General features: G+C 48.4%; 1 protein-coding gene and 1 long non-coding RNA gene across 4 annotated transcripts in view; both read left to right on the forward strand.

The window, feature by feature from the left end:
- Positions 1–7: 7 nt before the first annotated feature.
- LOC133215652 (uncharacterized) lies at positions 8–3,040 on the forward strand. Its single transcript, XR_009726450.1, has 3 exons — positions 8–293; positions 2,085–2,348; positions 2,828–3,040. It is a non-coding gene; the product is annotated as an uncharacterized LOC133215652 (long non-coding RNA).
- A 3,938-nt stretch (positions 3,041–6,978) lies between these two features.
- Positions 6,979–13,071, forward strand: part of LOC133215642 (charged multivesicular body protein 3) — a 34,792-nt gene continuing 28,699 nt past the window's right edge. The window contains exons 1-3 of one of the 3 annotated variants that reach the window (XM_061359745.1): positions 6,979–7,282; positions 9,227–9,366; positions 11,630–12,954. In XM_061359745.1, the coding sequence (XP_061215729.1) occupies positions 7,057–7,282; positions 9,227–9,366; positions 11,630–11,767 (504 nt within the window). In that variant the 5' untranslated portion in view covers positions 6,979–7,056 and the 3' untranslated portion in view covers positions 11,768–12,954. Of the gene's footprint in view, positions 7,283–9,226; positions 9,367–11,629; positions 12,955–13,071 lie in introns of those variants that run through there. The other 2 variants (XM_061359743.1, XM_061359747.1) reach the window with 2 other exon arrangements.

Here is a 13,071-nt window from a genome sequence, read left to right on the forward strand (position 1 = left end):
TTTGTTTCGGTTAGGTGGCCCATGGAGCAGGCGGTGGGGAGAGGGAATCATTGAGCGGCAGCGGAGCAGGCAAGAAGGCAGGCAGCTAAGAGCGGGGTCCTGAGGGAGGGCGCTGTTGGCATGGCGACCTTAGGGTGTAGGGCCCTCGCTGAGGTAAACGGCGCGTCCATTGGGGACCAGGGGCAGAAGGAGAGGGGGGGTGTCACTGCCAGGGACGCGTTTCGCAAGTACATAGCGAAGAACAGCTATGTCTGCAGGAGCATGAAAGTGATCATCCCCTGAACTGAGCACTGGTGAGGCCGCACCTCGAATCCTGTGTTCAGCTCTGGGACCCTCACTACAAGAGAGACATTGAGGGGCTGGAGTGGGGCCAGAGAAGGGCACGGAGCTGGTGCAGGGCCTGGAGCACAAGTGTGATGGGGAACGGGTGAGGGACCTGGGGGGTTCAGTCTGGAGAAGAGAAGGCTCAGGGGGGACCTGATGGCTGCCTACGACTGCCTGACAGGAGGATGGAGCCAGGAGGGGCTGGGCTCTGCTCCCAAGGAACAAGGGATGGGACAAGAGGAACCGGCCTCAAGCTGCACCAGGGCAGGTTTAGATGGAGCTGAGGAACAATTCCTGCCCCAGAGGGTGCTCAGGCATTGGAACAGGCTGCCCAGGGCAGGGCTGCAGTCACTGTCCCTGTGAGTGTTCACACACCGTGGAGACGAGGCCTGAGTGTCATGGGTTAGTGGTGGCCTTGGCAGTGCTGGGATAGAATCATAGAACAGTTTGGGTTAGAAAAGACCTTAAGATCATCCAATTCCAACCCTCCTGCCATGGGCAGGGACACCTCACACTAGACCATGTCATCCAAGGCCTTGTCCAACCTGCCCTTGAACACTGCCAGGGATGGAGCATTCACAACCTCCTTGGGCAACCCATTCCAGTGCCTCACCACCCTAACAGGAAAGAACATCTTCCTTAGATCTAACCTGAACTTCCTCTGTTTAAGTTTGAACCCGTTACCCCTTGTCCTGTCACTACAGTCCCTAATGAAGAGTCCCTTCCCAGCATCCCTATAGGCCCCCTTCAGTTACTGGAAGGCTGCTATGAGGTCTCCATGCAGCCTTCTCTTCTTCAGGCTGAACAGCCCCAACTTTCTCAGCCTATCTTCATATGGGAGGTGCTCCAGCCCCTGATCATCCTCGTGGCCTCCTCTGGACTTGTTCCAACAGATCCATGTCCTTTTTATGTTGATGACACCAGAACTGCACACAATACTCCAAGTGAGGTCTCACGAGAGCATAAAGTTGGACTTGATGATCTTAAAGGTCTTTTCCAACCTAGCTGACTCTGTGAAGAGTCAGGGCTGCACTGAGAAACCTGGTGTGCCGGAAACAACATTCAGCCTGTCATTAAGTTGTTAATTTGGTCATTAAACTTCCTCCTGGGTTTTCTGTTGACTTACAGAGTGAAGTCATGCATCTGACACGTGTCTGGTAAAACTGCTCCAAAGAAGTGTCTCAGCTCGAGCACCACTTGTTTAACACACTCCAGTGTCAGTGCTGGAAACAACAGCACAAGCCACATACAACTCTTATGTTTTCTGTAGCATGGTACAACCAAAGCTTATAAACCTGGACAAAGCTGACTGGAAAAGTGATATTTGGTCGGCAGCTGGGACAATGTTTCTTCATCTTGCCCATAGAGGACAAGAAAATCCAGACATCTCTATTGTAAAAAGACAGGAGATGGTTACAAGTCACCTGTCTTCTTTCTGATTTAGACTCAAACTGCTGCTTTTGTTTGTGTTCTTGCTCTTTATGTTAACGTAGATGATGTTTAAAGATAGGCACAACCTTCTCATTTCTTAGGTCATTAGTACAGCGGTTTAACTGGTTACATTCTTTACCACTATTGGGCTTTTTGGTCATCTCAGCACATTCGAGCAAGGTATCACCTGTATTTACTTGAGGGGGGGGATCATTAAACACAGCCTCACTTCTCGAGGGGACAACAAATAGTTTGGCACTTTTAAAAGAAAATACCAACTGCCTAGGGGTTATAGTGCAAGCTTTAATTGATGTATTCTGCTCCTGTAGGTTGGCTTGGCCTCAACTGATGCACATTTCTGTGCTCTTTGACTACTGAATGCTCGCAGGGAAGGAAAATCGACACCAGAGAAGAGGGCGTGACTGTCAGGCAACACTGTAGATTCCATAAAGCCATGAGCAACCTGCTCTAGTGTCACAGCTGAGGCTGTGTCGAGCAGGAGACTGGAATTTATAGCCTCCTGAGATCCTGTCCAACCTGAACTACCAAGTGAGTCACTATTGGATCATCCAAGCAGCTGAGCTTCAGCTGAGGTGTCAAATATTGGTCGTTTTATTACACAGTAACACCTATCTATTAAATTGCTTCCATTTGGCCTCTTGTAGATAGTAGGAAGCATCTCCTGATTGAAAATTCTTTGGCGTACAACAAAACAGTATCTGGGCTGCTGCTCTCGCTTTGAGACTCTCAGGCAGGCTTGTTGGTTTCTTTAATATCAGATAATAACAAGTTTCTTTAATATCAGATAATGTCACTGTTTCATATCACACAAAAATGTGTTGAGATGCACCCTTAAGAAGTACATCAAGAGACACTATGATATAAACTATCAATCGCATTGGCTGGCTTGTAGGAAAACCAGGTTTCAGTTACTTTAATGTTGATATGTGGTACCATAAACTGTCCCAAAGGAAGGGTCTGATATTTTAACGTGGGAAGGGATTGAATTGAGATTTTCAGTCCTTAGTTTCACTGTTCAAAGTGACAGTACTTTTCTGAATGTTCCCCATAGGAGTCTGCGAAGTGGATTATTGTCCCAATTCAGAACTGCTTCTAGCAGAGAACAGGGGAGGAGGGGGAATCCTTGCCATTTATCAACAGGCAGCAGAACCTTCAGATTTGGCTGCTTGACAGGAGAAGATGCTGTTCCAGCCTCAGGATTTGATTTCATTCTCTCATAAATCTGAGTGCAAAATTCTTACTGCCAAAATTGTTTAAAAGCAAATCCCTGATTCAGGTTTTATTTCTTAAAGGTGGAATTTATGTGCTTCATTCTCTTCCCATTTGTAATACTTGCTCTACGAGCACAGGACTGATGACTGTTTAATGCTGTTCATTAGGCAGAGTTAACCCTGGGGTCTTTAAAGATGTCAGCGTGTGTCATCTCTGTCTTCAGTCCAAATGAATTGTAATTCATTGTTAAGATATCCTCATTTTCCAGAGAATTAAAACCCCCTGAATAATGGTTTGCAGGTGACATGTCAAGGATGTTCTGGGTTGCAGCTGGAAACCAACAAAGAACATACAACATTCTCTCGTAGGATCAGCTCAGTAAAACATGAATGTAAAGGTGGGAGGAAAGAGAGGGCCAGAGAGGAGCCAAATCAGTTTGGGTTCTCTCTGCCAAGCCTTTGGTAAGCTCCTCACCAGCAGCTCTTGGTCATATCCATCCCCTCTCTTCATTTGCAGCCCTGCCATTGTCCTGCCTTGTTCCCCAGGTGCTTCTGCCTTGGCAGCTGTTTTGCTTTGGGTTGTTCTGGCAGGTTTCAAGCCCTGGTTTGAAGCATCATTTTTACTTTCTGGGAACGACTGCAGGGGTTTGAGTTTTGGCAGCTGATTAACTCCATCTCTGCAGGGCACTCGTCATCAGTTACCACTGGGGAATGTGAGGAATTGGTTTAACTCAGCCCAGCAGCATTAGGAAGTGACATATTGGTGACAGCCTCCCCAGCAGCTGGTGTCACAAATAGTTTAGCTTTGAGCGTAGGCTCATGATTGTTCAGGGTGTTTCCTGCTGGAGGGAGCGAGGGCACCCCCAAAATTAGGCCAGATTGGATGGGGCTTGGAGCAGCCTGGTCTAGTGTGAGGTGTCCCTGCCCATGGCAGGGTGGTTGGAACTAAGTGATCTTAAGGTCCTTTCCAACCCAAACCATTCTGTGATTGTATGAAATGAGCTGCAGGGGAGAACCACAGGGCTTGGGGGCAAAGAGCTCTGCTGTGCTCATGAAAAACAAACCAACCAGCATAAAAAACCCCAACAATACATTTTCAAACCTAAGTTAAATACACAAAGTTCCTCTTCAAGTGCCCAACTCACATTTCTTCCACCCACCCATCACTTCACATACACTCGAGCTGCCACTTGAAATGAAAGGTAGGGAAATCTTGTATTTGTAACAAAAGAAATGGGCCTTCAAAAAGCTGCTGAAAAATAACTCTTAACTGTGTTGTTGGTGTGTGCTTTCAGGGCTGGGGCAGCCTGCCTCTGCCCTCACAACTGGTGGTGGTAACTGTGTGGTTTGTGGAAGTCCCTTGGCTCTGGCAGCTGCAGTAAGAAAACCACCTCTTGTGCTTTTGATGGGGAAACAGATCTATCTTATCAACACTTTGGGAGATGGGCCCTGGCCCTGCTGAACAGAGTTCACCAAACTGCAGCTATGTTGAAGGAGGGAGAAGCACTTCAGCTCCATACCAGAGGCACAGTCCAGTGCCTCTGGTATGTTCTGTTGCAGATGGACCCCGCACCCAAACACAGCTGAGCTGCTGAAATCCCTTTGCATTTAATCACAGGCTGGTTTACGTTGGAAGGGACCTTAAAGCTCATCCAGTTCTAACCCCTGCCACGGGCAGAGACACCTTCCACTAGAGCAGCTTGATCCAAGCCCCTGTGTCCAACCTGCCCTTGAACACTGCCAGGGATGGGGCAGCCACAGCTTCTCTGGGCACCCTGTGCCAGCGCCTCAGCACCCTCACAGGGAAGAGCTTCTGCCTAAGAGCTCAGCTCAGTCTCCCCTCTGGCAGGTTCAAGCCATTCCTTCCCCTTGGCCTGTCCCTACAGGCCCTTGTCCCAAGCCCCTCTCCAGGTTTCCTGCAGCCCCTTTAGGCACTGGAGCTGCTCTAAGGTCTCCCCTTCAGGAGCCTTCTCTTCTCCAGGCTGACCCAGCCCAGCTTTCTCAGCCTGGCTCCAGAGCAGAGCTGCTCCAGCCTTCACAGCATCTTCATGGACTCCCTGAACTAAGAGGTTCTTGTCCTTCTTATGCTGCTCCCCAATGAAGCTGCATCAGCAGAGACAGGGTTTGCAGCCCACCTCTCCTCTTTTCCATGTAAAATTCCAACGAACAGTGTTTTAGTTGACTCCCAGTGCGAGACACAGCATTTACCAGCCCATGAGGGCTCAGTTTGAGAGTAGCTACTTCTGCCATCCCTCCACTCTTCCCCTTTACTGAAGAAAAGTGCCACGATCTTTCTTCTCAAGGAGGCCATGGTGGCTGTGTGACCAAACAGGCTGAACCTGGGGTTGGTTTGGGCTTTTTTTCCCCTTTTAAATCAAACCAGCATGCTGGGAACCCTGTAAATGTGTTTTGGAGGCTCTGAGGAGTACAACCATTTAAATGCTTTCTGCAGGTCAGTATTAATGCACCTTTTTGCAATGCAATAGCACAGTGAGTTCAGTGTGTATACTCTGGGGGTTGTCAGTGTTGTTAGAATTAAGTTGTGCTATTTCTGTCCTCATCTGTATGAGCTGGCAATTTTCATGCAAATGATGGAGTCTTAAAATAACTAAACATACAAAAGAAGTGTTGAGTTTCCTTCCGAGGAGAGCCTGGGTCTCAAAGCAGCAGCTTGAATTTAGCATGGGGGTGTTTTTTTCAGCAGACTAAATTGTATCGTTGCAGCTGAGCACTTGTTGTGTAGCCTGGGATGATGGTTTGTGGATCCACTTAAAGGAGGAATGCACTAGGCTGGAAAAGACCTTTAAGATCATCAAGACCCATCAGATCAAGTCCATCTTGGCCCATTTGTGTGGCCCAAGAACAGAACCTGGCACGCTGCACTCCAAGTGCTTCCAGTGTGAGAAACAGGCCCAGTTTCACCAACAAGCTCTGAGTGCTCGAACACCAGTGGGAATCATAGAATCATAGAATGGTTTGGGTTGGAAAGGACATTAAGATCATCAAGTTCCAACCCTTCTGCCATGGGCAGGGACACCTCACACTAGACCATGTCACCCAAGGCCTCTGTCCAGTCTGGGCTTGAACACTGCCAGGGATGGAGCATTCACAGCTTCCTTGGGCAACCCATTCCACTGCCTCACCACCCTTAAAGAACTTCTTCCTTACATCCAGTCTAAACTTCCCCTGTTTAAGTTTGAACCCATTACCCCTTGTCCTATTGCTACAGTCCCTAATGAAGAGTCCCTCCCCAGCACCCCTTCAGTTACTGGAAGGCTGCTCTGAGGTCTCCACGCAGCCTTCCCTTCTCCAGGCTGAACAGCCCCAACTTTCTCAGCTTATCTTCATATGGGAGGTGCTCCAGTCCCCTGATCATCCTCGTGGCCTCCAACAGCTCCGTGTCCTTACGTTGCGGACACCACAACTGCCCACAGTGCGGCAAGTGGGATCTCACAAGAGCAGAGTAGAAGCTGCAGAATGCGGGTTTTAACCTGGGCAGATGACTTCACTTCATCCAGTGAAGAGCTGGGAGCGGGGCTGGTGTGTGTATGCGAGAAGTGGAGGGCTGAGCACCCCGAGTCCACATAAACCATGTACATTGAGCCGCATTCAAACTGACCGACCCAATGACCTCTCCACCGGAGGGATATCTACAGATAGCTATATATAGTACTATACATGTAAGACATATAAAATAGGTATATATTTATATAGATATAAAAACCTCCGGGTCCCAGCTTGATGCCCGGCGCGATCCAATCCGCGCCCGGTGCTGAATCACCGCGGGGCCACGGCACTACCGGGTCCCCGTACTCCCCCCGCTCCCTCCGTTCCCCGCCCTCCGCCGTCCCCGGCTGCTCACGTCACTTGTTATGTCTCCACCGGCGGCTCCGCCGGGGCGGGGACAGCGGCGGGAGGGAGGCGGGAGCCCCGCGGCCCCGACATTCCCCCCCCCCGCCCCTACACGCACCCCGGCCCCGCTCCGCTCGGCTCCGCTCGCCTCCGCTCCGCCCCGCCGCAGCCCGGCCTCCGGCTCGGCGGCCCCTCGGCGGGCAGCCCCGGCGGGAAGATGTGGGTGAAGCTGTGCTGTTTGCTGCTCTACTTCCTGGCGCTCTTCGTGCTGGCCAGGGTGTTCGAGGCCGTGGCGTGGTACGAGAGCGGGTTCCTGGCCACGCAGCTGGTGGACCCGGTGGCGTTGAGCTTCAGGAAGCTGCGGACTATCCTGGAGTGCCGAGGGTTGGGGCATTCCGGGCTGCCCGAGAAGAAGGATGTGCGGGAGCTGGTGGAGAAGTCAGGTAACGCCGTGACCCTTGGGATGGAGCCGGGCGCTGCGTGCCACGGTCGGACGGGGAATGCAGGGAGGGAGCCGGTTGGTGACACTGAGGACCCCAGCCGCTGGAGGGGTTCGGTGGAGGAAGGCAGAGGGGGGAAGCTCGGGCACTGTGGCGTTGGAAGCCCGAACGGGCTGCGAGGAGGGAAGGCCTCGGTGAGCAGGGTCATCGAGCAAGGGTTTCTTGCCGCTGGGTTCCGCCGGTCGGGGTCGGGGTGGTGGTGGCAGAGAGGAGGGCGAATGCCGTGTGCTGTGATAAGCAAGGAGGAAAGGATCCACATCTGTGCCGCTGTTTGCAGCCGGGGCCAGCTTGTTTCCCCCATGTATTCCCCTCCTGGAATCCCGTTAGCTGATTTTATTACAGGTCTTGCTGTCAAGATGGGTCTTGAGGAAGGCAGTGATTTTATAGCAGGAGGGATGGGTACCGAGGGATGTGGCGCTTTGATAGAAGAGGAGCAGAAGTACATCCTACGTACAGAAAATGGCTTGGAAAAAGGCAGGGAGGCATTTGGGAAGTAGGGAAAACAGGGTGAAGGAGGTGGACTTTCGGGGAATGATGAACAGCAAAGGGTGAAGAGCTCTGGCGATGGGAGGAACGGCGCAAGTATCCCGAGAGGCAGGGTGCGGGCCTGGGGTGGCCGGAGGGAGCTGCCCCAAGGCCTGGGAGATGGGGCTGATGTAATAGCTGTCGTGCCAGCCAAGCAGGAAGATACGAGTTACTGCTTAGAAATCGAGGATGGAAGGGGCCGGAGAGAAATCCCTAAATCCCTGTAGTCGGGATAGGCAGAGACAGAGGAGGGTTTGGAAGAGCACAGCGAGTGCCATAACCTTAAAAAACGATGCTTTAAATAATTGATAGTAATGCTGGGCATTTAAATCTGATTTCTCTTTCTTGTTCATTGCTTACTGATGCTGTTTATTCCCTTTGCTGCCCCAGCAGTTAAAAGCATTCGGTGATTTCACTTTTGTTTCCAATGCCTTTCACTCCTTGGCTGTCAGGTACTCTCATGATGTCATGATGTTTGGGTTGCATATGCCGCAGGGAAGTGTTTAACTCCAAACAAACTCCATTAACTGACTTCTCCAAATGTCATGGAAACGCTTCTCTCACCAACCAGCTTTGCAGCATTTTTCCTTAATTCCTGGGGTGTTTTTTTTGTCCTTAAATTCTCTGAATACTTTTGGAAACCCCTCGAGGGTTTCATCTGCAGCACTTGTATTTCTGGACAAGACTTCAATCCTTGAAGTAATGGATGAGTTACTGGAATGCTTCTTGTCATGAGCAGCGTTTGGAATGATTGTGAAACAGAACGTGAGAGGGAAATGAGGTTACAAAGGAAACGTTACTGGATGATTTTACTGGGAGCTCTTTACATCGCTATGACTGGTGTCAAGGGGAACTTTCTCCAACTGTGAAAACAGAAGCCAGCAGCTCGGTTGTTCTAGCTGAGGTTTTTGCTAGCAATGGGACCACAGACATCTTTGTTTTGGTACAGAGTTACAGATTGGGATTTGGGAGGCTGTTTGAATTCTCACCGTTAAATTGCTACAAAATGAGTGTCCTGTGGATGAAATGAAAAATGAAATGCAAGCAAAGACATAGCAATAAAAACTCCTTGCAGCCACTGAATATCGTTGTTTCAGAGAGTGAGGCTTGGAAGATGTTCATTTATGCTTGCATGAGCTCAGTTACGTGTGTGGTACATCTGTGTGATCACATTTGGCAGCTGAAGTCAGGTTGTTTGTAGTCATGATAAACAGAATTAAACCTTTACAGTTTAGTTACCTTTGTCCTGAAAAGGTTCTTTGAGCACCCATGTGAAATGCAGTTAATCTGTTACTAGAATTCATGAAGTGATCCTTCCCGAGTGCTGTTTGAATTGAATGTCTTCACTTGTCTCTTTTTCAGGAGACCTCATGGAAGGAGAGCTTTATTCGGCTCTCAAGGAAGAAGAGGCTTCTGAATCGGTTTCCAGTACAAACTTCAGTGGTGAAATGCACTTCTATGAGCTTGTAGAAGACACAAAAGATGGGATCTGGCTGGTTCAGGTAGGGAAATCTGATCATTTATTTCTATGTATTTATCACATCCCAAATGTGTTCCAAAGGAGAATTTATGAGGGTAGTTAACTAGTAGTAAACGTGTGTAACAGGGAGATGGTGACAAAGATAAACTACATTAGGGAGATCATAAGGAATAAATGTGTTTGAAAAAAGCCAAGGCAGGCTGGGAAGTGACAGGCACTCCTACACAGGCAGGGAGAAAAAAAACCCTGTTATTCTGTAGATTGCTTTATGAAAACCAGGTACTTCAGAACCAGAAAACAAGCAAAGCAGCACACACTTCAGTACACAGCCTCTGCAAGTACTTGGCCCTGGTGTTGTAAGAGCTTGTGTAAGTGTGAAGTGCATGAAGTATAGATGCTCTCAGCTGGCACAGGAGAGGTGCTTCTGGTGTGGCTCTTCCTTTTGGTTCCATTGCATGCTCACACTAGGGGGTTTAAGTTTCTGTTTATCTCAGGGGCTTACAGCACTTCTAAAAACCTCTGTTGCCGCTGCACAAAGGCAGGATCTCAGTGTGCTGCTTCCATAACATATTCCAATAGCTGAAAGTTAACCTTCCCCCAAAGCTTGTGTGCTTGCTGGTTTCAAGTGTGCTTCCCCAGGGCTGCATGGGAGCAAAAGAACATTTGGAAAAGGAAGACTTTGGCAAAGAGGCTGAGAAAGCTGGGGCTGTTCAGCCTGGAGAAGAGAAGCTGTGTGGAGACCTCATAGCAGCCTTCCAGTATCTGAAGGGGGCCTAAAAGCATGCTGGAGAGAGGCTTTTATTCAGGGACTGTAGTGATAGGACAAGAGGCAATGGGTTTAAACTCAAACAGGGGAAGTTCAGGTTAGATCTAAGGAAGAAGTTCTTCACTGTGAGGGTGGTGAGGCACAGGATGCCCGGAGAAGCGGTAAATGCTCCATCCCTGGCAGTGTTCAACGCCAGAGGCTGGACAGAGCCTTGGGTGACATGGTTTAGTGTGAGATGACCCTGCCCATGGGAGGGGGTTGGAAGTGGATGATCTAAAGTTCCTTTCCAACCCAAACCATTCTGTGAGTCTCTGAAATAGGATTCTGAAACTATTTATTATCACTCTTGAGAACATAAGTAATCCAGACCAAACTGTAAAAAAACCTTTCCTGCATTAACTTCTCTGTTGATTGAGGTTTTTTAAGGTGTAAGTTCCCTGCTGACAGCCACATCAGGCAATGTGAATTCTGCCTCAGACAATTCGTTGTTGAGGTGACAGCTTTCCTGCCTGCTTTGTCCCGTCTCCTTCACTTCATGTTTTCTATTTAAATACATTATCAAAATTTAGTGACTTCCTGCTGTCACCACATCAGATCTCACCCTAAAATAGAGCAGGAGAGGACAGATTACCTTCAGAGCTGAAATGGCATTTGTATTGTGGGAAAGATGTATTTGGATGTTATTGAGTCTTAAGTTTCAAGTTTAAATCATAGAGAAGGGCATTCTTCAAGCAGAGAAAGCGTGTTGAAAGGAAGTTTACACATCTCCAAGATAGTTGACAAATAGGAGCATGAATATGCTATGAACAACTTTCCCTCCCCATGCAGCTCAGAAGAGTAAAATCTGGCAGCTCTCTGTTGTCTGCAGCTTGCAGAGTTTTAATCCTCATATATTTTCAGCTGGCTTCATAATAGCAGATCCCATAGGCTGTGGTTTGGTGTCTCTGGGGTGATGGATGTTGTCATCATTCTGGGAATATTTCACAGCTATTCAGTTGGTCACAATACCCGTGGACAACAAAAATTAGTGGGATTTATTGAATAATTTACTTGCTGAGCACTATTTGTCTGTTTCACCACAATGAAAACCACGAGACGTGCAATTTATCTTTTTCATGCTTGCTTTTGGAGTTTTCATCACTCCTGAGTTTCTTTTGGCTCCCTTCCGCACTGTAACTCCTGTCTGGGTAACTCCTGTTTTGGTTCTCTGTGTTCTGTCACAAGTTTCTCATGTTCTTTTCTTACTCCTCATCCCTGCAGAGCTGGTTTTTATCACCACTTCCCTGTTCTCACTCTTGATCACCCTCCCTTGCCCAGTCTCCACCATTAGGAGTCCTATGGAAACTTTACAGCCAGTTAATCTGCTCAGTGCTTAGACAGGCGCGGCACAGAGTGAGGTTCCCTCATGGATGGGTTTGGTGACCGCAGACAAGGTCAGAGCACTGCCCTGCTCTGCTGTTGGGAAGCAGAAAGGATCCTGATATCCTTTCCAGGATCCTGACCCTGAATTTCTATTCAGGGAGCTGCTGGAAAGCAGTGGAGAGAGAGGAACAGCTCTGGCTCATCTGGCACAGTGACTGTTGGTGCAGTTGGGTTTGAACGCTTTGTGATGATATATGGGAGGATGGAGACTCTGAGGATGATTCTTGTTTCCTGATGCATGTAAGTGACATTTCCAAGGTGGCATGGGCTGGCAATGTGATAGCCATGGCTGTCTGCATGGAATCAAGGGACAAAGAGGAAGCAGTTCATATGTTCGACACAAATTCAGATGTGAATTCAGCATTTAGAGGCAGCCAGATGAATTCCTTGGAGAAAGTAAAGAAAGGAACAGCATTTCCTGCCTTTGTTTCTTTAGTCCCTGAAAATCCACATGCAAAGCATCCGGGTTCAGCAGCAATTTGTTTACTGATGTGGCTGTTCACAGGTGCCCTCTGCTCCTATGCAGAGCTTCCATAGAGCCACAGACAGCAGTGTGTTCTTTCTCCTATTAGCTTATGATCTCATACCTTTCCTTCTATGCCTTTCTTCTCGCTTGCCAGCTGCTGCTGTGCACTTCTTTGGCTGGCAAGGAGGGTGAGTAGGATGAATGGTAGCTTCTAGACCTGCTTCTCTTGTTGGAGAGGGGTAACACATAACGTTCTAGCTTCTCCAGACTCTGCTCGTGCTCTGTGGTTAGTCACTAGAAGCCTGTCACATCCAATAATGTCATAGTCATTATGACTTTCTAAAAGCGTGCAGTAAATGATCTGCAGATAAAACCCCTCTTTGAATGAAGCTAAAAGCTAAATTATTCTCTATTTTTATTCTAAAAGTCTCTCCTGTAACACAGCGGTAAAGGGAGGTAAAGGGAACTTTCTTCTGGGCATTGAAAGAGGAGGAGAAACATTCTGCTCAGGTCTGGTAGAGGTACGAAGGATGGTATTGTGGATGTAAAATGCTGTGGTCTGTTCTGCATGTCAGCTTCTTGTTCAGGTGGTGTAGTCACAGCGCCAGCGATCTGTCTACAGGATTTTGGTGGTCTTTTCCTTCTTCCCTCCTTTCCTTCCCCTCTTTCCTTCCCTCCTTTCCTTCCCTTCTTTCTTTCCTTTCCTTCTTTCACTTTCATGTAGGATGAGTACTTTTCCTATTTGCCTTCTCAATACTGCAGGTGGTTCAGCTGTTCCCACTACAAAGAAATTAAGTAGGAACACTCAGTTCTTTCTAACTACATTAGTTGGTATTTGTGTCTTTTCCAGTAGCCCTTCAGGATCATTTCCCAAAGGATACCTGATCTTAACTTTCAGTATCCTTCTTGAGAGTCTTCCTACCCAGTTGAGGTGCAGAATACCATCAGCTTGAATGTAATAGAATCATAGACTGGTTTGGGTTGGAAAGGACCTTAAGATCATCCAGTTCCAACCCCCTGCCATGGGCAGGGACGCCTCACACTAAACCGTCTCACCCAAGGCTTCGTCCAAC

The sequence above is a fragment of the Neopsephotus bourkii genome, unplaced genomic scaffold, assembly GCF_033783945.1.
Source record: "Neopsephotus bourkii isolate Nb327-2 ecotype Australia unplaced genomic scaffold, CSIRO-AGI_Nbou_v1 NB_994, whole genome shotgun sequence".
In the NCBI taxonomy this organism is placed as follows: Eukaryota; Metazoa; Chordata; class Aves; order Psittaciformes; family Psittacidae; genus Neopsephotus; species Neopsephotus bourkii.